The 25642-nt window shown below is 43.4% G+C and overlaps 4 protein-coding genes across 4 annotated transcripts; 3 read left to right on the top strand and 1 right to left on the bottom strand.

Moving 5' to 3' along the window:
- Window positions 1–1144: 1144 nt before the first annotated feature.
- Window positions 1145–2408, top strand: EAE98_011569 (uncharacterized protein; the record flags this gene model as incomplete). Its single annotated transcript, XM_038959191.1, has 2 exons — window positions 1145–1258; window positions 1305–2408. 2 exons carry the CDS (start codon window positions 1145–1147, stop codon window positions 2406–2408), a joined length of 1218 nt encoding a protein of 405 aa, XP_038804403.1.
- Window positions 2409–2452: 44 nt separating this feature from the next.
- On the bottom strand, window positions 2453–6125 carry EAE98_011568 (uncharacterized protein). Its single transcript, XM_038959190.1, has 3 exons — window positions 5835–6125; window positions 3109–5782; window positions 2453–3046 (listed from the first exon to the last, which is right to left on the bottom strand). Exons 1-3 carry the CDS (start codon window positions 5952–5954, stop codon window positions 2721–2723), a joined length of 3120 nt encoding a protein of 1039 aa, XP_038804402.1. The 5' UTR covers window positions 5955–6125; the 3' UTR covers window positions 2453–2720.
- Window positions 6126–6906: 781 nt separating this feature from the next.
- EAE98_011567 (uncharacterized protein) lies at window positions 6907–11807 on the top strand (the record flags this gene model as incomplete). Its single annotated transcript, XM_038959189.1, has 4 exons — window positions 6907–10776; window positions 10823–11005; window positions 11055–11452; window positions 11531–11807. The coding sequence occupies 4 exons, from the start codon at window positions 6907–6909 to the stop codon at window positions 11805–11807; spliced, it is 4728 nt and encodes a 1575-aa protein (XP_038804401.1).
- Window positions 11808–20812: 9005 nt separating this feature from the next.
- Window positions 20813–21301, top strand: EAE98_011566 (uncharacterized protein; the record flags this gene model as incomplete). The annotated part of the gene is made up of 2 exons (XM_038959188.1): window positions 20813–20860; window positions 21083–21301. The coding sequence occupies 2 exons, from the start codon at window positions 20813–20815 to the stop codon at window positions 21299–21301; spliced, it is 267 nt and encodes an 88-aa protein (XP_038804400.1).
- Window positions 21302–25642: the final 4341 nt, after the last annotated feature.

Genomic DNA, 25642 nt, shown 5'->3' with positions numbered 1-25642 from the left:
AAACCTGCACACCAATAACAATTTCCCCATCCCATCCCATCTCAGTACATCCCTCTCACCCACAAACAACCATCGATACCAAACCCATCGACTTCACATTCCCATGTTCTCCACACCTCCGCATTCTTCCCGTCATCCTCACAGTATCTTCAAACTCAGCGTAGGAAGCGGACTCACTCTTGATCCGTTGGGTCTCGCACAACTCAAGCGCAATCCGGAGATAGAGCTCTATTTGTGATCTTCTCCGATGCGGCAATTCTCTCCCTGGAAATGCGGGGTGCGAGGGCTGAGAAGGACCGAATGTTAGTCTGTTTGCGGGGTGGGGGATATCATGTGTAGGTGTACTGGGGTGTTTTTCTTCGATATGTGTTCTTGGATGGAGAGACGGGATGGGTGAAGGACCGATTAGCTACCTGCGCGGCTGGCTGGGGATGAGTGCTTGGGGATGGGGGGATGGTGATGGTGATTGAGGAGCGAGATGGATAGGGGAGTGTGACTTGGGCTCTGTTGAGGACTAGTAGGTGCAGGTTCTGCCGTCTTGGCGGTTGGGCCTGTTGTCTGTCTGGGAGGAAGATATTGGGAATGGATAGATGAGGTCTGGTGGAATGGTTGAGAGTTTCTTGAGAGATTTTCTCTGAGCCTGTCCTGTGTTTGATACTTGGGAATATACGATTTGTTGTCTTCATTCCTGTCTGGTAGCTTCACGTCGTCTTCATGACAATGGAGAGACTTTAATGCTTTTCATCCTGCTAATCGTGGGAGCTACATTCATAGCTCTAGAGTTTTACTTGGAATTTCCTAGTGGCGTGTAAATCACTTACATATGATTAAACTTCAATAATGCCTTTCACATACTGCAAAGTTCAGATATTACCGGCTTGGCGTAATATAATTCTCCTGATTTTTGAACATCATCAGTTTAACCTAGGTTCCGGATCTTACTGTAGCTGTTTTCTAAGTATGAATTGGAAAGTCTTGCATATGTGTAGATTCGTAGCTTGTATTGAGCCGATCTCACTAGGAACTATAAAGAAGAGCCAAAAACCCTATGGCTTTTGAAAGAACAAGTTTATCTTCTTTCTTCCCTTCCAAGTGTCCTGTATAGAAAAGACATTGAAGGATATACTATATGACCTATATGACAATGTCAAGATCTATTAGCATTCTATATGTGCTGGCAGCAGCCAACTTGGCGTCTTTAGTAGATGGACATGGATATATGAACATCCCCTCTAGTCGAACCAGCATCGGCCATTCAGTAAGCTTCCATCACCCTATCTCCATTCCCACATTAACAATCGAAGGTTGGCATCGACACATGTCCCGAATGCACCATTCTCGAGCCTGTCACCTCGTGGCCCGATCTCAACACCGCACCAGTTGGACGCAGCGGTCCCTGCGGCTACAACGCTCGCGTCAGCGTCGACTACAATTACCCCTCCACAAACTGGGGTAACACACCCGTCACCACCTACACAGCCGGGCAAACCGTCGACGTCCAATGGTGCGTGGACCACAACGGCGACCACGGCGGCATGTTCAGCTGGCGCATCTGTCAAGACCAATCCCTCGTGAACAAACTCATCACTGCAGGCTACATCCCCACAGCCGCCGAAAAACAAGCCGCGGAAGATTGTTTCGACGCGGGTCTCCTCCCCTGTACCGATGTGACCGGCGCCACCTGCGACTACAACGCCGATTGCACGCCCGGACAAGCATGCTATCGCAACGACTGGTTCACCTGCAAGGGATTCAACAGCGGCACGCGATGTCAAGGCGTGGATGGCGCCGCGCTCGGCTCCTGCTATACGTCCATCGCGGGCGGATATACCGTGACTAGGAAAATCAAGATCCCAAACTACGCGTCGAATCACACGCTCATTTCTCTGAAGTGGAATTCCTTCCAGACGGGCCAGATCTATCTGACCTGTGCCGATATCGCCATTGTTGGTTCTGGTAGCGGTGGAGGTAGCGGCGGCTCCCCAACTACCACGAGTAAAATATCTTCTACCTCTACCTCTACCTCTACCTCCACCACCCTCAGCACATCCACCAAATCTACCACCACCGCAAGCACAACCTGCCCCTCCACCCCCACCCTAATCCCCATAACCTTCAGCGCCCTCCGCACAACCACCTACGGCCAAACCATCAAAATCGCCGGCTCGGTCGACGCCCTCGGAAACTGGGATGTTTCCGCCGCCGTCGCCCTCTCGGCCGCCAACTACACGAGTGCGAATCCCGTGTGGTCGGGAACCGTCTTGTTGCCGCCGGGTCAGGCGGTGCAGTACAAGTATGTGAATGTGGGGACTGGGGGGACGCCGACGTGGGAAAGTGATCCGAATCGCGTGTTTACGGTGCCGGCGGGTTGCGCGACGAAGGGGTCGGTGGAGGATACTTGGAGATAGAGTGGGGGGGGGGGGGGGGGAGGGAATGCTGTGTTGGGTTGGGGGGTGGATCTCGTTGTTAGTGAGCACGCAATGCGGATGTTGAGATATTGCATATTGTTATCTCATTTGATTGTAAAAATTCCGGACTTTTCTTATTTGAGTTTTGAGAGTGAAACTCTTAATTCGTACCAAAAAATCAAGAACCAAAGCTTCTTAACAGAAAGCAAACACGTGCAGATATACATCTTTCCATGACATTAGCTAGGTACGTAGGATCTTAAACTCTGCAAATCTACCACCGCTCTTATACAAAAAATCAAACAGCACATCCTAAGTTCTAGGGCTTCTCAAAAATCCCACCACACCTCCACACCAACCTACCAAGTCTCCCAATCTCGCACCTTCGTTCTCCTGTTGCGTTTTCCATTCCATGACTGCATTTCTCAGCTCCTCGCTACTAGCTACTTCCTCGTTGTGTAATTTTAAGAATACAGCCATCCATGCTTGTACTAATTCGTAATCTCTCTTTTGTGAAAGACGTGAAGTAAGTGCGTGGATGAAGTGGATCAATTCGTTGGAAGTAGGTGAGAGGGAGCGGATTTCAAGATCAGCAGCGGATGGAGAGAGAGTTTTGAGATGGTCGATGAATGGTGTATCTGTGACATATTAGCATAATGATAGGTAAATGAGGGAGGGAAAGGGGGATTTTGAAGCTTACAATCACCTGACTCGCCGCCAGATCGGAGAGTCACTGTAAAGGAGCGTTCGGCAGCAATGCGGTCGAGTTTCATGATGCGTGATCTTTCGGCGGCGCTATCTGTCGATTTTTCTTCTTGAGTTGATGGACCTGCCGCGGAGTCGATTGATGGAAGAAAGAAGGGTGCCTTTTCTGGCAATTTTGGTGCTTCTGTGGGCTTGTTACGAGCTTTGATAAGATCTAGATGAATCAGAGTCTGCCATCTACTCTTTGGAACCACACTGAGAGTCATCATGTCTTTGCTTAGTTGATCCAGCGACAAAGCAGGTGCAGAATCCTCAGCACTCTCATCCTCATCTTGGAATGCGCCATCAATGACGTTATGGCCACCTTCACCGGAAACAGTTGGTGCCGTGATAGAAGCAATTTCTTTCTCGGATATATGTCGAGTAGGAACATGTGTGAAAAGAGTTTTGTTGTTCCAGAGATTGACTCCAACTTGTCCTGCGCATGTCGTGGCTAGGAATTCTCCTGTTCCAGAAAAGGCGAGCGCAGTGCATTGAGTTTCCATTCGCATTGCATCAATTAGATGGCCAGTCGGAAGATCCCAAACTCGAACCACGCAGTCTTTCGAGGCTGCAATGACCCATCGTCCATCATTAGAAAAGCACATATCATTGATACCCCCTTGGCACCCCCATAATTCTCTGATGGTCTTTTTGGTCTCGATGTCAACAATTCGAATAGACAAATCATCACACGAGACAGCAATGAGATCGTTCGGCGCATGGTATCTCATTCCTGTGATAGATACCATTGGGAACCAATCAATTTCATCGACAAGGTTACCAGTTCCAAATTCCCAGAATTTAATCTTGCCATCGAGAGAGCAACTGATGATATTGCGGTTCAGTGAATCAACAACCACGCCCGTTACCGCTTTTCTGTGTTTACCAAGTCCAGGTTGAAAGTTCTTTACCGTCTCGGAAGATATCTCCTTGCCAGTCTCGGCAGCCTGTAATTGCTGAATTTTTAATTTTCTTGCTTGTGCGGGTGTAAGTTTTGAGGGGTATCGTTGTCGGTGAAGACCAGACTGAAGGTTAAACATATCGAGTCCACCAGTTTCTGATCCAACAACTGCAAAGGTGCCACATGGACTGATAGCAACGCTTCGGACATTTCCACCATCACCAGTCTCAAATGCCCATCGTCCCGCCTTCTTCCTTCCCCAAAACCATGTTCGGGCGAATTTGTCATCTTTGTGACCAGTGACCACGCTTTCCCATCCCGTGACCCCACTTGCTGTCGCATCTGTACCCTTCTTTTGCAGATGGCCCTTTTGCCAAATCGCCCCAGTTCCAGGATGTGCACCCATTCCACCGTCTCGATTTAATGACGATGCCAGACATACAATTTCCGGTGCTTTAAGATCCTCAAGGGTCGTGCTAGGCTCATTTGCCAATGTAGATTGGGCTAGTATACCCATTTTCTTCGCCTTCTTTCGTATATTTCCTTGGCTCAATTCCGTACTTTGTCCATCCTTTCGAAGACTCCATCCCCACAAGCTTCGATCTTTACCAGCACTTAGCAGCCATTTTCCACCTGCGTCCGCACCATCCGCATCAGTAGGTAAAAATTGAAGGTGCGTGACTGGCGCAGCGTGCCCACTGCGCGAGTGCAAAATTCGTGGTATTGGAGAGTAGGGCGATTCATCGAAGATCCAAGATTTCAAAGAGTTATCCAAGCCGCTGGTGACTAGGACAGGCTGCCCAGAGAGGAATTCGGCCTTGCTCAATCCTCCACTAACTGTCGCGCCAGATTCAGAAGGTGGATTATGGGCACCTCGAAGAACACCCATAACTCTACCACCCCCATTAAGATCCCAGAATGTCACATCGCCATTGTCGGGTCCTGCAGTAGCCATTACACCGGGCTTTTTACCATCCTCCCCAGCTCCAAGATCATCTGTCCGGAAAGATATTGAAGTGATAGTGGACTCAGATCCGCCATTGAGATGGATGACTGTCTTATCTGTTCGCACATTATGAATTATCAGAGGACCTTCGGAGTATGCGATCGCTAGAAGAGATAATGCTGGTGTGGGTTGTAGAGCGGTTACAGCTCCACAGTTTGGACCTGGTGGTAACAGGGTGTAGATCAGTTTCCCGGAGCTGACATTCCATATCTCAACTCCACCATCTTTCCTTCCAGCGAATATTTTATTCAGATATGTTGGCATATTACAGATTCCTCCAGTAATCTCGTTTCCACCTTTCTGCGCCGCGGTAGTGTGCAAAGTCGTATAGTGTTCGTATGTCGAGGTTTTCCAGACTTCTATCCTGGTTGAACAGCATCCTACTATCCAGGTGCCAAAGACCAAAATCTGCTTGATTGGCTCCTTTAGATCTGCTGGGAGTGGTATTTCCTCAATCCTCTTTCCTCTCTTGAATACGCAGAGACCCTGGTTACCATCTTCGTCCTGACCTCCCCATGCGGCGAAGACTTTATCTTTCCATGCTATTGTAGCGGTTATATCTGCTGGTGTCTGTGGCCTGGTGAGGAAGACTAGGTTGAGTCCTCTTTTGAGGTCGTACGTTTGTAAACATCTTCCTACGGAGGTTGTGATTTGAAATGTGGTTTTGCCGAGTGGAATCGAAGTGAAGGGAACGGCAGTTGAAGATACTAGACCAATTGTCTTATTATGGAAGTCAGCAATATGGTCAAATGGGAGAGAGGGGAGGACCAACACGAAATGGAGTAAAGATTCTCGATTCTCTCAAAGTTTTCTTGGGCGCATCGGTAACGTCCAATTTTTGTCTTTTTACAATTGGACCATCTTGAACATTAGTAGCAAGCGATGAAGGCATCTTAACAAGTTCAAACACTATTTCCTATATCAAATGCGCTTGCTTGTTGTTTGCGCCGGTGTTCTTGACGGGAACCAATATGATGCAAAAAAATCAATATTTCTGTCGTAGTATGGATGGTGAACTTTTTTTTTTCTTCTACGATACGATACCATGTAATCAATTAATCCCTGTACCTATCTGTACTAGCTGGAGGCTCACAGACATGAGTGAGGCGTGGGGAAGAGCCGGGCCCCAGCTATCACTGGAAACCTTGGAACAGCCTTATCGTAGCTGGAGAGAGAGGTAAGACAGCGATAATTACCTAGTATTTTTAATTATTGTTACTGTCAGCCACTGGCTTACTACTCCAGCTCCATAGGTCCACGGTAGGTAAGATCTTACCTACTCGGTACCTTTCTATATCTGTATTCACTCCCTCCTTCACTCACAACACAACATAACATGACATCCATATCATCCATATCATCCATACATCAGTTCCCCAATATCCATGGATATGAGTGAATGTTATCCTCTCCTGACACCTAGAGATCTAATAACTCCCGTCTCACACATCTTTGTCAATGCTACCTCTCACACATACATCTTCGTCAATGCTATCTAATCGATACCTTCTCATTCGTCGTCTTGTTCTTTGAATTTCCTTTTTCCTCTTGCTTGCTGCATTAATCGTCATCTGCCACGATAAGATTGTGTAACCTGGAAAAATGAAAATATATCTTTCTCTCCCTACCATTCATTCACTTAAACTGCCAGCATTCAATATTGGTAGATCCACAGTAGTATAGCCCATGATTTGTTTGCTTTCTCATGTCCAAGTCCTGGTTTCATTTTCCAATTCCCGTCCTTCCCTTCAAGAGTTTGACAGTAGTTTTCAAACTACACATCTAACCCAGTACATGCACACCTCAGATACCCGTGGACCTGCTGATAACAATTTCCCGCAATCATGGCACAAGAAGGTGAGAGCGCAGTGATGGAAACTAATGATCCTAGTTCCGATAAACAGGCGGTCGGATTTTCAACATTCAACAAATCCAATTCTTCAAGCCAAGAAGTACAATCAACAAAGGACCTGAGTCCCAAACCTAAAGTGAGAAGGACTTCGCTCAGCTTATCGTCCGGCAGTGGCATTCTTGCGTCATTGAGCAGGAAAGGGAGGCACGCAGAACCATTGATACACGCAGAACTCAATTCCGAACGAGCAAGTATTTCTATGCCACCACCTCCTACAAGAACATTATCAAAGTCTAGAACTTCTTCTACATACAGCCAAAGATCGCCGGCTGCATTGGCAGTTTTGGAAGAAAGCTTAAACTTAGAAGGGACAGGCACTAGTCGTCAAGATTTTGCTGTCGAGGAGTCTGAGCCCCTAAAGACGAATTTACCAATGGCGGAAGACCAGACCCCCAAAACAAATTTAACAATGGCAGACGATAACAAGAGTGTGCCGGTACCAACTCCTGAGCCTACTCTTCGACCCCGAGCATCAATTACAGAGATGGATGGAAAACGAATGTCAGTATCCTCAATGTACTCTTTAGCATCAGCCAGAGCAGGTGGTGTAATAAGTTCTGCGGCATCTGCAACTGGTTCTGAGAACGGAGGAAGTACAAGAACAACTACGGCATCAGTCTCAGCATCAGTCTCGTCAGTGAAAGGACTGGGAGTATCTCCACCAGAAACTTCGAACATATCTGTTACCACTACTTCTGGTGGACCAAACGCACCGAATGGGCACCAACTTACAGCGAGAGAACCACCAGCTCAAGCTGCAGAGCTAGCAAAACGAAATTCTGTTGCCAGGGGCGAGGCCCAACCACGACCTCAACCCCCACAAAGATCCAGGAGTCGAGCAAAGAGACGTTTCAGTGGTAGCACCGGCGCCAGCAGCCACAGCCCTAGCAGTGAGAGAGGCCTACATCTGAAAAAAGAAGATGAGAATAGGCCAGCACCTTGGGGCGTTATAGGAGTATGTGCCCTTGACATAAAAGCACGAAGCAAACCCAGTCGAAATATCCTCAATCGCTTGATTTCAAAAGGCGAATTTGAGGTTGTCATATTTGGGGATAAAGTTATTTTGGATGAGGAAGTCGAGAATTGGCCAATCTGTGATTTCTTGATTTCCTTTTACTCAGACGGATTTCCACTCGACAAAGCCATTGCGTATGTGCACGCACGAAAACCATTCTGTGTCAATGATGTTCCTATGCAGAAAATATTATGGGATCGCAGGATCTGTTTACGAATCCTCGACAAAATAAATGTGCCCACACCCAAGCGTATAGAAGTGAATCGTGATGGAGGTCCAGCTGTCTTCACACCGGAGATGGCAAAGCATCTGAAGGACACCACTGGTCTTGTCCTAGAAGGACCCGAAGATGGAACTGGTGGTCAGATGGTGGCTCCCAAGACGGTTGAACTTATCGACAACGGAGACACTTTGAGTGTTGATGGTGTACTATTGTCTAAGCCATTTGTGGAGAAACCAGTCAGTGGTGAAGATCACAATGTCTGCATATACTATCCCCAAAGTCAAGGCGGAGGAGGTCGAAAGCTCTTCCGGAAGATTGGCAACAAGAGTTCTGAACATGTAGAAGATCTCACAATTCCTCGAGCCATTTCCGAACCAGGAAGCAGTTATCTATATGAGAAGTTCATGCGTGTCGATAATGCCGAAGATGTGAAAGCATATACTGTTGGGCCAACCTTTTGCCACGCCGAAACTCGCAAATCCCCCGTTGTTGATGGCCTGGTCAGACGTAATACTCATGGCAAGGAAATCCGTTACATCACAGCTCTGACAAAAGAAGAATCCGCTATGGCCACTCGAATTGCTAACAGTTTCGGTCAGAGAGTATGCGGGTTCGACCTTTTACGTGCGCAAGGGAAAAGCTACGTCATTGATGTTAATGGATGGAGTTTTGTAAAAGACAACGAGGAGTATTATGAGCAATGTGCACGTATATTGAAAGATATGTTCGTTCGCGAAAAGCAAAAGTATATTGGGCAATCACAACCCGTTAGTGGTGTGACCTCCCCTACCGACGGAACAATGAGCCCCACTGCTATAAGAAAAGAGCCAGTGCTCAAAGATAATCATCGGTCAGCCTTACAAAACATCCTTTCCAAATCACCTAGCATGTCAAACATGCTTCACGGACATCTTCCTAATCATGGATCACATAGACTTTCCACTTCAGGTTCTCCTCAGCCTGGTAGCTCAGCTGCCCCAACTCCGAAGACCTCACCTCCACTGGCTGCGGAACAGGACACCTCCGTCATACCTTCCGCAGAATTGTTGCCACCGCCTGCGGTGTCTGGTCCCAGCGAAGTGCCATCTGCTACGTCTACAATCCCGCCTACACCCACGCCTACTCCTGGACAAGATCAACAGACACTACCACCGCCGGCACCCAAACATACGTGGAAGCTCAAAGGTATGGTATCTGTAATTCGACATGCTGATCGCACACCCAAGCAGAAATACAAATATACGTTTCACACCAAACCTTTTATCGATCTTCTTAAAGGTCATCAAGAAGAAGTCCTACTGATAGGCGAAGCTGCGTTGGATAGCGTTATGCTTGCGGTTGATGCTGCAGCGTATGAGGGTATCGAGGATAAAGAAAAGCTGAAATCATTAAGGAATGTTCTAGCGAAGAAAGGTGGATGGACAGGCACAAAAGTACAAATTAAGCCCATGTTTCGAAAAAGAAAGCCTGAGGAATCCCCAAATTCTGAGATACCACCTCCTGCGCCAGAAGACCTTGCTGCAATTGATCCAAGTCTTGAACACTCTGATAAAGCAAAGACTGCTGCGAATCTTGAAAGAAGATCGCCCACTCGAAATGACTCGTTATCTGGCGTTACTTTATCTCGTATAACCGCAGCGGAGGAGAGCCTTGTATTGGACAAACTCCAGCTCATTGTCAAATGGGGTGGTGAGCCCACTCACTCGGCTAGATATCAAGCACAAGAGCTTGGTGAAACAATGCGAAACGACCTTCAATTGATGAACAAGGACATTCTCGATGAAGTTCATGTATTCAGTAGCTCCGAGAGACGTGTCACGGCCAGTGCTCAAATATGGGCATCTGCTTTCACAAATCAAAAGGATTTGGCATCTGATTTCATTACTGTTCGCAAAGATTTACTCGATGACTCCAACGCAGCTAAAGACGAGATGGATAAAGTCAAGAAGAAGCTCAAGACTCTGTTGAGACAAGGAATGGAAGCACCTCCCGAGTTTGCCTGGCCAGCTGATATGCCAGAACCATCGATCGTGCAGAAATACGTTGTTCACTTGATGAAATTCCATAGGAGAGTTATGCGTAATAATTTCAGTAAACTTTATGGAGGCGCCACTACATCACTCAACGCAATTGTAAATCCTGGAGATAAGGATAGCAAAGGAGCAGGTTCGGCTTTGTCACAAGCAAACGCTACGAGCAGTATTCAAGCTCGTTGGTGCTGTGGTGAAGATGCCGAGCTATTCAAGGAACGATGGGAGAAGCTTTTCAATGAATTTTCCGATCCTGAGAAAGTAGATCCAAGCAAAATCTCTGAGCTATACGATACCATGAAGTTTGACGCCCTTCACAATCGGCAATTTCTCGAATGGGTCTTCACTCCGAGCAAGAGCATTCTCGAGGAAGAAGAAATAGAGCTTGCTTGGGAAAAAGATCGATCCAAAAACTCAGAAAATGCTAAGGATGAGACTGTACCAGCGGAGAAGGCTGAAAGCAGCAGAACACTGCACCGACGCATGTTTAGAAGAAAGTCGGTATTGAACGGAAAGAATAGTGAAGAAGAATCAGTAAGTGGTTGCGTGAAGAGAACTTTAACTTGGCTAATATCCCCAGTATTTCCGACTTTTCACTGGCAGTAGCCAAACGAAAGCTAAAACCGATGTTCGCTTGGAGAAATTGCGAGAATTGTATAAACTATCTAAAGTCTTGTTCGATTTCATCTGTCCACAAGAATATGGTATCGCGGATAGCGAGAAACTTGAGATTGGCCTTTTGACATCGCTTCCCTTGCTAAAGGTAAGAGTATATACAATCTTCAAAGATCATTGGTCTAACAAGAATATAGGAAATTGTCCAGGATCTCGAAGAAATGCAAGCCTCGGATGACGCCAAAGCATTCGTATATTTTACTAAAGAGTCTCATATTTATACGCTTCTTAACTGTATTCTTGAAGGAGGTATTGAAACGAAGATTAAACGAAGTGCCATTCCCGAGCTTGACTACCTCTCACAAATATGCTTTGAGCTTTACGAATCTGAGAACAAGACTCCCGTCGATGCACAAGATGTTGCTAAATATGCGTATAGCATACGTATCACAATCAGTCCAGGTGCTCACACGTTTGATCCATTGGATGTGCAGCTGGACAGCAAGCATAGTATTAGTTGTGCTCCGAGAAGAAGTTTGACAGCTCATGCCGATTGGAAATATGTTATTGACACATTGAGGGCGAAGTTCCATCAGTACGTTCTGACCTATTTCAATCCATCTTATCTGTAGTGGGATTTTTTAAAAGAACAAATACTAATCAGAACAAACAGAGTCAAACTTCCCAAGAGTTTCCTCGCGGTCAATCTGGCGGAATCACATACTTTCCACAAGAAAGAACTAGAGAACGCGGAGGGCGATACTACTATTGCAGAGGCGTTAAGTAGTCAAAATCAAGCTGATGATGCGAATAGAGATGAGCATGGAGAGAAAAATGATTTGAAAGAAGAAGTCGCAGAAGCAACCAATGAAGCAACTGCCGGTTCGGCTTTAGTTGCAGCACCATCTGGAGATGATTCAGATGTGAAAAGCCACAGCGAACCCGTCTGATCGGTTGGTGGAAGATGGTAACGAATAGAATATAATGTGGAAAGACATGGCGTATGTTAGTGTATTATTGTTAGTATGATACACTTGTGTATTATGACAGCCTCACAGCGTAGAACAGCGAGTAGAAATCAAATACTAGAATTGTATCTGTACGTGACATTACTTGACAAAAGTTCGCAATTTGACTATTGAAATCTGACTGGGTGATGACGGCATCGCGGGGTCGGTATTACCTCCGGTTGTATGGAATGTGAGAGATGTGATGAGTCGTTTTTACTGGTCATTTTTTGGGTATGGCATTGTGGCGTAGTAGGCAATAGATGGGAAAGAAGGAGTTTCGTGGGGTTACATTACCATTTGATATTGTCTAGATGATTAGGTAGACACAAGTTCGAGTCGTGGTGCAGAGTACTTATTCTCTTGTGTCCATAATGGCAGTGTAGGATTCCCTCTTTGGGTAAATCTTCAGTTGTGTAGTGTTCTTGGTTGTACTGTGTGAGTTAATGAAACCTGATCGTTTCCAAATGTTGGAATGTGGAATGTGAGGCATGAGCTTGAGATTGGATATAGGGAATGGGATTTAGACGGCGACTACCAACACGAGAGGAGAGGTTGGTTGGATGAGGAAGGTTGAAATATCTGGGTTGGAAGTGATACATACGATATCAAGAATTCATGATCAGCTATTAGGGGTTTCTCGTCATACTATTCGATATGTTCTAGACCTTCCATTGCCAGTTCTGCAATCCATTTCCGCTACACAGTTCCTGTCCAGTGCCCAGCCTGTGCACAAGAAATGAAGATACAACCGTTCCATCACCACACGCTTACCTAAGGATACCACCCTCACTCAGCATCTGGAACACACCCGGGCGTCAGTGACTCCGGCGCATAAAGAGTGGCGTGATAAGTCATCGTGCATCGATTGAGGCAGCGAACGAGTGGCCGCTGGAGTGCCACTCGAACGGGAGGGGAAGGGATAGAGGTTACAAGCCGGACGTTGGAATGGCACGATGAGGGACAGATAAGCTTTGCATGATTGCATGATGACATGATGACATTTGTCCGTGTTGGCGACGGATCGGGATCGCTCGCTCGCTCGGGGAAGAGGATGCGATGCGATGCGATGCGATGTGATGGGAGGAGATGGGTTGGGTGATGAGTGCTTGGCGGATGGGGATGGGGATGGGAGGGGTGTGTTTAGTATGTTTGTTTGTGTTGGTGCATGCTTATGTACCGTTTGATGCTATGGGATACGATACAAAGGATATGATATGGCGCATAGCATACGAGCCGTTGGGGATGGAAATTGTGTGGGCGCGCCGATGGAGATGGGAAGGAGAGGGATGATGAAGTGCGGGCCGGATGTCGAAGAGCGGGTCGGCTTTGAGATGAGACGGATGAAGGGGAAGATTTGAGGGTTGCGAATTTTCACACATATACGAATACTACCGAGGTTGGTAGGTACAGTAGGTACAGTAGGTAGGTATCCGTTAATTACAATTTTTGAATTGAAATTGAAATTGACATTTGTATACCGACGCCCTTCCTTCCCTTCTCGTATTCCGTACCTACCTTGACGTGCAAAGTCACTTTTGATACTTTTGTGTTTCTTGCTTAAGCGCTATAGGCAAGAATATTCATAACTACCTACCTACCTACCTACCTAGGTATGTAAAACTCATGTGTTGGTGGCTGAATACTCTTTGCAATACATGTTCTCCCTGCCGTGAGATACGGTTTCGGAATATCCTCTTCGTCTTTTGGATCAGAGGACATGTGAATTAAGTAAGGTAGGTAGGTAGGTAGGGAAGTAAATCTTGAACTGGTCGAGCGTGCACACGAAGCAGATGCCGAAAACCAAGATCTCGGGACGGCATGTCTGGTTTTTTCGTGATTCTGTTGGTACATATGTATTTGCATGACATGCGTTGGTGGCGTTCTGGATGAGCTTTTGGATGGGTTTTGTTGCCCGCATTGGTTATGCGGTGCTTTTTATGCATTGATTATCAGATGAATCTGTCAGTAGTTGGCGCAGTTGGTGGATTGAAATAGAAGTCAGCTGGATAGGTGATGATATGATGGTTCCAGTGTGAGGATAACAATAAAAGTGTTGTGATTTTGGTGACTGTTATGGTTCCAAGGAGAGGTTCCGAATTCCCCATTTCGATTTCACATGACCCCCACGTTTTTGTTGACGGATTAGAAGGATTCTCTAGATTTCTAGGTCTAGAAGCCGGATGTCAAAATTTTGAGATCATGCATACTAGTTAGACGAAATGCTGGAGACCGTCTCGTACAACATGTTGTTTTCTAGAACATTTTTCCAACGTGGTTTCGTGTGTAATCGAAGGTTCCGACGGCGGATCGGTCGACGGTTGTTAGATTGATTGATAGATTGATAGATTGATAGATAGATATTAGAGAGGGTGGTACAACTAATGCTCAAAGGGTTGGTGAAACAAGACGTCGCGGGGAATTCGATGAGTTGGATACGGATGGATCTGAGTGCGAGATGAAGGGTGGATGGGGTGGGGAAATCACAATGACGGGATAGCAACAGCAACAGCAACAGCAACAGCAAGCCAATGAAAAGATTTGATGGGACGGGAGTGTGCCGACATGAGTGATGAAAGTGGAAAGGTTCAGGAATCAAGAAAATGAATGGCATCTCGGTATCTACTTCATTTTTCCTTTGTGACTGGCTACTAACTCGTAAAATACCCATACAGCATCTTCGTACAACTTGATACAAGGGAGGGGTTGAGGGGCATGGCCACAGAGAAAAGACCTATCTGGAAATTAAAGTGGTGAAGTCTGAATCGTTAGCAGCGTGCTTCATTACTCAGGAACCCGAAAGTAGCAAATCAAGTATACCCAACGGAAGTGAAGTACATAGATCCTCCAAAAAGTGGATGATGTTGAAGTTATGTGGTCATAATAGGTATTCCTTTCGGAAATTTAAAATTGTGAGACAATGGCCCTGAATCTTATGATGTGAAGTGCCGCAAAGCTTGACATGTAGAGAGCGGTGAAGATAGTGAAGCAGTGACATTCTACTTGCGGGAAGGTATCAGATTGATTTGTTTACTCGAACGAACTATCATTGTATCATAGACTAGATGGATGTACAGAGAGGAGAGTAGGTTATCATTGGGATTTCGGAAGAGGAAGATATATGTATGTACCTACCTATGCATGTGTGTATGGATGTGTGTATGGATGTATGTATATGTATGTGTATGTATACGTATATGTATAAGAATCTACGTAGCTACATATGTATATGTATGTATGTATGAGTTGTAATCATTAGTAATAGAGGGAGGATGAATGTATACCTAACACACCGATCTGGTGATTAATTGATCTATCTCTTCATCACATACATTACTGGTAGATGAGACATGATGTGAGTCTCTGAGTGTGAACGTGAATTTGAAGAGGAATCTCGTTCATCGTCCCTCTGGCAGTCGATTTCAGACCATTACCCTAGTTTTACCTAAAATCTGTCCGACTTGGCGATTGATATCTTGGGAGGATGAGGGTTTTGGTGATAAATTGTGAATTTTGAATCTTGGATTTTGATATACATCGTATGCATGCGCACGAATTGAATGGTGGGTGTGGATAATAGCCTGGCTTGGTACAAGACATGGATCTTTGATACAAGCACCGCCAAATCAACGGTTTCCCAAAGAAGTGATGTGCATCGGGCATTTATTTATTTGTGTGCTTGGTAAGAAAATAGTTGCTTCTTTGAGAATGGGTATGCATTGCCTAGCGGAACATGCTGGGGGTTCAACAATCGTGGTGTATGATAGATATATTATGGTGGCGTGGTTGATACCCAATTAAATTTAAAAGAATGTGATGAAAATGATCCTTTGGGGAAAATGCTGCATAGGAACAGAGGGCGTAAAGAGTGGAATGGAATGTAAAAAGGCAAGAAGAAAGTTGATTTGACAATTTTGCGAGTTTCGACTAAGTTAGACTTAATCTATCTCATGTCCTTCTTCATTAGAAATGGCTTAGATGATAAGATGGAATCAGCTCAGAGGAATCACCTCCTGCTCGAATGACTAGGTAGGGGAAACGAATATCATCACATCACATCACATCACCTATTCCACACGCGTGTCTATACTCAGGTCTCACTACGAGAGCGAGTCGTGCGAGTCCGTGTAGACATCATCAAGCTTCTAGGTGGCAGTCATAATAAGCTTCAAAGTAACCCTCCGTTGCCCCTTTCATATCCTCGTTTCTAAAATCTCACCTTGAGTCTCCGCATTCACTGTCTCGAAGTATGACAGCATGAAGCAGCATAATCCTCGAGACGCTTTCGTTGCTTAGGATTTTGCTACAGCGATCTGCGGAATGAAGTCAGTCAGTTTTTATTGAATAACGTACTTCATCCAATACATGAATAGCATAACATGAGTTGTGTGTGATCTGATTAGTTAGAATACAATGGTAACTAATGGGAATCGATGTCGTGTAATTTCAAGTGTCTTTATCCAAACCTAGTCGCCAGTCTAACTCGTCTATTTACTCGTGCCTACCAATATAAATATATGCTTGCTAGATGCGAATGACCTCTGCTCTCTTCATGACCTCAACGCATCTCTCCAATTTCTATATCTGTACGTATGTATTTTCAATCAAACTCAAACACTGCGACACCACTCTTTGACCGAAACATTTTCCAGTCTGCTGCAGATGCAATGATCGTCAAAGCAAGCTGCACCTGTCTTATGTGGGTGACAATTCTTCTTTACCGACTCCTCAGTGCTGGGACCTTTCTACTGCACCTACTGGGTACTCCCCATGCGTCGCTTTTTAATTATGAAAATAATGGGGACACATTTGTTCCCGTGATTTCCTGGAGATGGAGTTTATCAAAACCTCCGAATGATTGGAGATCGTACGTTTGACTATCTAAATTGTCCGCTAATGACACCTTCGTTAAATATACTTTCACCAAATGAATGCTTCTTAAATGATTACGACTGTTTGCCAATCTTGGTTTGTGTCAAAAGAAGACGATGGCTGAAAGACAAAAAAATACCGTTACAGCCCTGCCGTTCCGCTCTGAAGCCGTTCACACTTACATACGATCAATGATCCGTGATGACTACACAACGGGTCGGTCCATCATGGCAACTAGCATGGTCACATTCCTGAAAACATCCCTACCGATCTCCTCCTGCCCCTTCTTTTTAAGGAAATTGGCCAGGACAAGATGCTCGATGGCTTAGACATGTCATTGTTAATCAATGTCAACCTGATCTCACTTCTTACCACCCAATCTACCTAGTCCACCTACCTGAATAGCAAGAAATCTCATCTGCCGTGTTACAATTTGTATCACACACACTATCTTCGAGGATCATTCGTTTACCACTTCCCCATTCGCCTTTACGTTTTCCCAGGCATTGAATGGAATCGAGTTAGACGACTCCATTCCAAGGAAGCCGAACTAGATCATCTTCCTTTTGGCACTTTGTTGCCTTCCTTCGCTGTTACACTAGCGTCCCACTTCATTGACAATTACTCATATAGTGTCTAGCATCTACAAATATCCTCAACGGGCCTCGGTTACCAATTATCTACTCCTTCACCATGCAGATTCTGATAATCCTTACCTCCACCCAAAAATCCTTGTTATTTTAATCGACATCCCTAACAAATGCCACGAGGAAAGTCTCTCCGGGATATTTTTTTATCCATTCTCATCCCTGATCGAATCATGGTCCTTCCATAGCGATTATCCGGTCTAGCTTTGTGCAACACATAGCTTGTTGTGACCTTAAGTTTTCTTTTGTCAAAAACTTCAAATTGATCATCGTGGTTGGAGTAATGTAAGAATATTCAGGTAAGCAGCAAGGTAAGCTAAGTGTTATCATAACCGCTTTCAACGACCTACATGTTTACCAGACTTGATGATATTTGGTTCCAGCATACCCTACTATTTAGACCCCAGTTCTCATGTACTTGTATGGTTATGATGACGGATTATCTCACAAAACCAACAAATGATCATGTCTGCATGGCAGTCAGATCGGATATCGTGACAACAGTCCTTTACTCTCTGACAAACCGCGTACTCAAACCTCGGATCCCTCCTTTCCCTCCGCGGTCACTCAAAACCGACCTCAAAAAAGACGCATAATCAAATTTATAGTTAATAAGACGGCGGCAAGCTTCCGTAAATCAAGTCAGAGAAGATCCGGACCCCACTTTACAAGAACTTACACCATACCGGTACTCGTATACCTCTAGTCAGAACACGACGATATACCCTGATATTAGCACAATCAAGAATTTGAGGATAATCTTGGAATGAAGGAAGGAGGATAGGAAGCTGGAGATGGTAATTAATGACTCTTTGACCATTTCCTACTTTCATCTAAATCCCATCTTTCAGCTCGACGAACTATTGATAGGTTGGCTATGTCCCCGTCGTTTATCATTGTATCTCGCTCGCTTTTTTTAACCTAAGACGACTGACTACACAGCCATTCAATCTTATGTGCCCAGCTACCTCAACTCTCTCCATGTCCACCTCTCGATGTCTAAGCATGATATAACAAACATTGGCATTCTTCTACACTGCTTGATGGAGACTCATCAAACACGTTCCGTCTTCCGCGAAAAGGCAAATATCTTGAATTCGTACCTCGGGCCTCCCAAAAGAATTTCCCGGTTAGATGTCGAACCTCTTCCGAATGTTTATTTTCAATGAGGCGTCAGATGAAATATACAAACTTAACTACTCTGTATGGTATACCACGCCCGATTCATCATTGTACCATTGTATCGTGATGCATCTGTCTGATTACACTTTTTCTTGTTAAAAATGTCACATTAACACAGTATATCATAGACGGGTGCGACCTGTTTAAGAATTTCGATGTGATCCCTCATAGGAAAGCTAATAGGAAGGAAAGTGCATTTGGGTCAGCTGTAGATATACCACCATATTATACAGAATCAACCCACATTTACCATAAATTCGAAATTCCCCAGTATTCTTCATCGTGAACCTTTCCCCTGGTTCAATATGGTCCCTCTCGCATACCTTTCAGCCCAACGGTAGATTCTCCTAACCCCCCCCCCCCCCCACTAAGCACATGTTCTCGAACCTATGGACCCATATACTATGACCTTTCAGGTAATCCCATCGTGTATTTAAGGTTTAAACCCACACTTGTATCTTTGCAATTTGCGATTTGCACGTTACTTTGCACACCCTGCCCTTCTTCAAGGATCCCTTAACCTTTTCTTTCCAGTCCACGGTACAGATCATATACAACAGACAGATGTAGATGGGCCGGGACCGAAAAAACTTCAATGCTGATGGCTTGCTAGCTAGCTAAGTGGGCATCATCTACCAGTAACTCATATACGGAGCATTGCTTCTTCAGACAGACAGACAGGCGGACATGGTTTCTTGGCCGATAACTACCTAGTCAACTTCGACTTCCTTCTTTTGACGTTTTACTAGCTCAAGACTGACCCCCCTTGTCTGCTTTGGTTACAGCTCTTTGCTGGTCCCTTCTTCTGTCGACGGCCACAAAACTAGGAGACTAGCAGATTAGCAGATTAGCAAACTGGCTAAAAATCTTCTCCGTCCATAACGATATACCGAGCCGTTACCAGCACATGCAATTATCCTTTCGCTCTGCTACATTTCAAGTGTACTTCCGACTTGCTTGTTGCAATTCCCATGGTTGCAATACTTATCGGTACATCTTTCTCCAGGACATCATTTCCAAGAAACTAAAACAGGATAGCAATCAAACCAACGAAGCAAGCAAACTCAGCAAACTTTATCGAATCCATACGACTATCTGAAATAGAAACCGCCTTAAAAGTACTTATCACCAATGCCATAGGTCACTCTCAAATATCATCAAACACACTCTCAGCTTTCTCGCTTGGAAACCCACTTCATACCCACAGCAGCCTCATTATACGTTCAACATCATTCATCCGAATCAACTTATACTTTTCCCCTTCACAAAAATATCTCATATATACTTCTCAAACAAACCATCTACTTTGCTGGCTACAATTTCATCCACTCAATTCATCCTTTGAACGCTACACTCAGAGGAAAAAGGCCAATCCGAGAACACAAGAGAAAACTCGATCGATCTCATCTTGCATCTATCAGAGTACCCTTGACTAGGTATTTTCTCTCATACTATTCACTATATAAAAAGGCTCGCCGTGACCGCTAGTTTGGAGAGGACTTTTGTTTTTTGGGATTTTCCTTCATATTCAATACTGCGATAACAATCTTTGCACACTATTCACCATCACACATCTTCGCTTGGGAATTTAAACACACAGGAAGTTCGGATTTTCGTCTCAATACATTGACTTCGAAGCTTGATGTTCACTTTCACAATTCTTGGCTCCGATTAGAATTTGATCTAGTGAATATTTTCCATCTTTGAGAGTTCAGCCGAAGTCCTTGTCTGGTTTCTCAACTTTCCTTCACAGTTTCTATTTGCTCTCCCCCTACTTCTTGAACAACAACTTCAACAACACACCTCAGTTCTCCAATTTGGAAAACTTCTTCCATTCTTCTTCACTTCTCGTCGTTGCTACCTCAGCAGATTCTCCGCACCCAATCAGTATGTATGGCTTCCGTTATCACAGCTCTATTCTTCGAACTGTCGTTGCAGATGAATACTGATATTTTTTTCAGTCATAGAATTTCTTCAAATCCATCACCAAAGCTCAACACACACTTAACGCAATGGCTGTTCCCACATATTGCAGTCATTCTTTCAATGTTCTCAAGTCAGAATCTACACTCATCCAGTGGATTTGCTCGATGTGTCATTCTGGACCTCATTGGTTCATCTACGAGTGTAAATATTGCAAACTCAAGACCTGTCGTAATTGCTCAATGAAGGCATAACCTTGTCTCACATACTGTTACCGCATTGAGCATCTCGTCGCTGTCTGGAACTTTCTCATGGAATCTTACCATGGTTCTTGGTGGGGTGTGGGGGAAGCAGTTGGAAAATGATCCTTTGGTAAGTCTTCCTGGTTTGCCTCGTTTTCCCCGTTTTTCTCTCGTTTTTGCCATGTGGCGGGATAAGATTGTGTCATCTCTATCACATCACAAAACAAACTGTTACCAAACATCAGTTGAATTTGTGGAAGATGTTGAGTGCGGTGAAGGAAATTTTCTATGCCTAGTCGTTTGATATCAGAAAAAAGTTATGAATGACAGCCACTGACAACCTGGGTGATAGGATCCGAAAATGTCTCAAATCGATTCGGTTCCCGTGTTGCGATTTGCCCCCCCAGAAATCAAATATGACGAGAATGTGGCCACCTGCATGAAATCCATGCAGGGACACCATAAGCTTGCCGATTTGTTACTATTGGCCAACCACAGACATCCATTTCTTTATATTGTTCCCCTTTCTCGAACACCACGGAAATTTATAACCGAATCTCCTTTATTATAACAGCGGTTGTTGTCGATGAGTTTACGATGGCGATTACTTGATACAGATAACTGCACTGATACGACTACGACTTCTCCGACTTTTCAATTTCATCTTTTTTTTGCACGTTCACGAATTTCATTGCTCATTTCGCATTGCTTTACCGATCCCGACTACTACGATTAGGTATCCTGTACCACTCCTTTTTGCACCATCAAACCTCACGAAATCAGAATAGATTGGCTACCGCTCTCCAAGTCGCAAATTGGCGAGACGTTTAATGCAAACTGCCGGTACCTAGGCTGGCAGCGACATTCTATTCTACCTTCGAGAGCTTTACCGACATCGGTACGCACACGACATTCTAACAAACAACACCAAAAAAATCTGTCCTGTACCACAATCTTGTTTCAAAACGATTCTTGCTCTTCGTATCCATTTTGTTCTAGACCGGTCTGTCTTCTCTTACAAGTTTCATTTGGTTCGCTTCTTTTCTTATTCAGCTTCAGTTTTTGTCTACCTTATACTCTGGTTTGCAATCTGTTCGCTCTACTTTTCATGTATTTCTGGCTCTACTCTATTTGATGTGGTGGTGTAAGGGTATGGATGGATGGGGATAGGGTTGGTTGGTTGGCTGGTTTGTTCCGGAGGTGTTCGTGGTGTCTAAGTGTATGTGTGTTTCCGGCGAGAGGGGTGGCTTTTGTGAGAATTGCGATCGCAAGAAATTTGGGATGGGTGGTTGCCTGTTTGCTTGTCTTTACTTTTGCCATTCTTTCCCCTTGTTCATTACTCAATCGATTATGGTATTGGAATGAACCAGCGGGCTGATTGTTTTACTATGCGGTAGCCTGGTGTTTGCTACTCGGCGTGCGCAAAATGGTTAGATGAATTGTTCTCCAGTCTTTATGTTTTCATTGTAGTTAACACTGATAGTATTAATGATACCAATTGACATTTACTTGATTGCTTATCTTGGCTATAGTCTTGGCTCTGTTTATGTCTGATCGGTGAAGCGTTCAATCGTTGCGTCTTGTTCAACTTGCTCAATTATTGGATTCAACTTGGCATCCGCATTCGCATTCGCGAAGATATTACGCTGTGCTACAACAGTGTTACTAGAAGGCTCTGGAATGCCTCTAAATACTTTGTGCGTGCGGGTGGAAGTTTAATTCTGCCTTCTTTCAGTGGAGATCGATGATGAGATGGAATGGGCGGCGCGAAGTGAGTTACAGTGACACCCGGTACCGGCTCGCTAACATTTTTCAGATCATGCGATGGGAGGAGGGGGAGGGGAATATCACTCTATTATTCATTTCTTGAGTAACTATTCTGACACAGCGTTTTTCAATCATAGTGGAATTCAAGCTCATATATCCCACAGATTATCCTCAATGAACATATATTACGCCAGACTAATCATTACCCAAACCCCATCTTCTCCAACCCCCTTCACTCAATCACACGCTTACGCTTCCATCACCCTAGCCCTCTCACCACCAATGCACATACCCGCGCACACGCTTATCTTCTTTCCTTCCCTCCATCGTCCATTTCATTCCTCTCCTTTCCCTTCCTTTCCTCCCCAAACCCCACGTCGCACCGCATCCTCACACCGCATCTCTCCACCGCTAGCCCTACCCAAATTAACCTCCAAAACACCATCGCCAATGTCCGTATCCCCTATGCATATTCGCACTCGCCTATTGGCAGTATCGTATCCATATTATGCAGTTCGTTCAATCATGTTGTGTAAGGGGTTGTGGGACGGATTTTCTGCAGCGCGTGTTACGTTGATTCGTGTGCGATGAGTGGTTTATGACTTGATGGATGAGAATAGGTTGTGCTACTAGATTTGATGGTTTTTATTGATTTTTCTTTTGTTTTTCTTATGCGTGAGAACATGCCATTCCTGTGCCCTCCTAAGGAAACTGATCAGGAGTTTGATTTCCGCACCCGAGTTCCCGCACACTTACCATTATCTGTTTTCCCTACCCATTGCACTCCTAAAGGTTTCTCGGATTATCAATCAAACAGCTATATGTAAGACCCAAGTGAACATTTCGTACCATTCTTAATAAGCACACAAACTTTCACTGCCGAGCAAGCACTGTGTCTAAGTACACAATAACGTACTCATTTAATATATTTCGTACATCCTGTCACTGCCTAATCTATGCCCTATCCATCTATCTATCCATTCATTGATTCATTCATTCATTCCTTCATCGCTGATCAATCATCGCAAACCCTCCATCCATCCATCCATCCACCACGCATCATCCATAAACACCATTCTCCCTACATATGTACACATACCGATACCCATACCCATACCCATACCCAAACATAAACATAAACACGTTTACAATACAATATATGCAACTCCTCTCCCACCTACCCATCCACCTACACATCCATCCATCCATACAAACCCAACCCCAAGCCCTCTCTCCTCTCCTCTTCCCACCCGCCACACTAAAACCAATAACCAGCATCATTCATTTCATTTCACACCCCGAAAGAAAACTCATCCAACTAGGTATGTACGTATTCTCCCTTCCTATTCAAAGAGTGATACATGTGCATATATACAAGTGAGATATCCCCATGAAAACAAGATCGAGATGTGGAAATGGCAAGTAAATAAGTAAATAAGTAAATAAGATCATCCTATTCATAATTCATAATCCTACCTACCTGTCTATTTCTAAAATATCAAACCTACAGACCCATACAAACAATATAAACCAAATATCAGAAATCCACGCATACCATCGCAAACACCTATACCTACCTACATAAATAAATAAAAAAAACCAAAATAAACAAAACACCCCAAACAATCTCCACCACACCCCCCCCCCCCCCCCCCCCCCCACCCAACCTACCTACCTACCTACTCCCCTCCCCTCCCCATTCCATTCCATTCCATTCACGTTCCAATATTGATTCATCTCTCGATCAATCATCCACACTACGAAATTTAAGTAGTTTACATAGTTCTCTATCTCCAAACTCATAGATATGATATGATATCATATCATTCTATTCATTCCATGTTTTTAGAATACAAGTCTTTTCTTCTTCTTCTTCTTCTTCTTCTTCTTATAATATAAATAATATAATAAAATATAATAAAATATAATAAAATATAATAAATATAATAAAATGTAATAAAATATAATAAAATATAATAAAATAATAAAAATATAATAAAATATAATAAAATATAATAAAATATAATAAAATATAATAAATATAATAAAATATAATAAAATATAATAAAATATAATAAAATATAATAAAATATAATAAAATATAATAAATATAATAACAATAATAAAATATAAAAAATATATAAAATATAATAAAATATACTAAAATATATAAAATATAATAAAATATAATAAATATAATAAAAATCTAATAAAATATAATAAAATATAATAAAATATATAAATATAATAAATATAATAAAATATAATAAAATATAATAAAATATAATAAAATAAAGTAAAATATAATAAATATAATAAAATAAAGTAAAATAAAGTAAAATAAAGTAAAATAAAATAAAAATAAAGTAAAATAAAATAAAATAAAGTAAAATATAAAAAGTATAGTAAATATAGTAAAATATAGTAAAATATAGTAAAATATAGTAAAATATAGTAAATATAGTAAAATATAGTAAAACATAGTAAAATATAGTAAAATATAATAAAATATAATAAAATATAGTAAAATAAAGTAAAGTATAATACTATTTTAACTATAAACTCAAACAAAAAACAAACCAGAAAAAAATAATTATAAGAGTTAGGATAATCAATAGGAAATGAGGAATGATTTGAAGATACTCACACTCATACTCATTCTAATACTCATACTCATCCCCAACTATCCCCAACCAACATCCATCTCAATTTCAAAATCCATCTCGATGACAAAAACAAACAAACAAACAATAAAATCACATCTTCCCCCATCATCAACAAAATTCCCTAATTGGGTAGGGTTCTTCAGGAGAAATCTACACTCCTTTATTTACTCCCTACTCCCTACTCCCTACCCCTTCAACATTTCAATCCCAACTCAAAACTCCCAAGCTAGTCCTAGTATATATATCGTACCTACCCCCTACGAAAACCCAAATCATAAAAGATCTCTCAAAGCTTCCTTGTAAGATCCTGAATACAATACACTCACTCACTCACTGCACTGCACTCACTGCACTCACTGCACATAATCCTCCAATCAATACTATTCATATATTCAAACAATGAAACCCCCTATATAATCAAACCCAGAAAAATGCATCACATAGCTTCTCTCCTCGAGTCTATCTACAGGTTTGGGATG

This window comes from Botrytis deweyae, assembly GCF_014898535.1.
Source record: "Botrytis deweyae strain B1 chromosome Unknown BDEW_050, whole genome shotgun sequence".
Lineage (NCBI taxonomy): Eukaryota > Fungi > Ascomycota > Leotiomycetes > Helotiales > Sclerotiniaceae > Botrytis > Botrytis deweyae.
Note: the sequence above shows the minus strand (reverse complement) of the source record. Positions and strands in the feature narration are given on the sequence as shown.

What these genes read in the sequence shown, in the direction of transcription:
- EAE98_011568 (XM_038959190.1), bottom strand. Translation starts at nt 5,954, where the DNA reads ATGCCTTCATCGCTTGCTACTAATGTTCAAGATGGTCCAATTGTAAAA. An exon ending in GAATCTTTACTCCATTTCGT is followed by an intron (nt 5,783 to 5,834) that starts GTTGGTCCTCCC and finishes TTCCATAATAAG; the next exon opens with ACAATTGGTCTAGTATCTTC. An exon ending in TGGCGGCGAGTCAGGTGATT is followed by an intron (nt 3,047 to 3,108) that starts GTAAGCTTCAAA and finishes AATATGTCACAG; the next exon opens with ATACACCATTCATCGACCAT.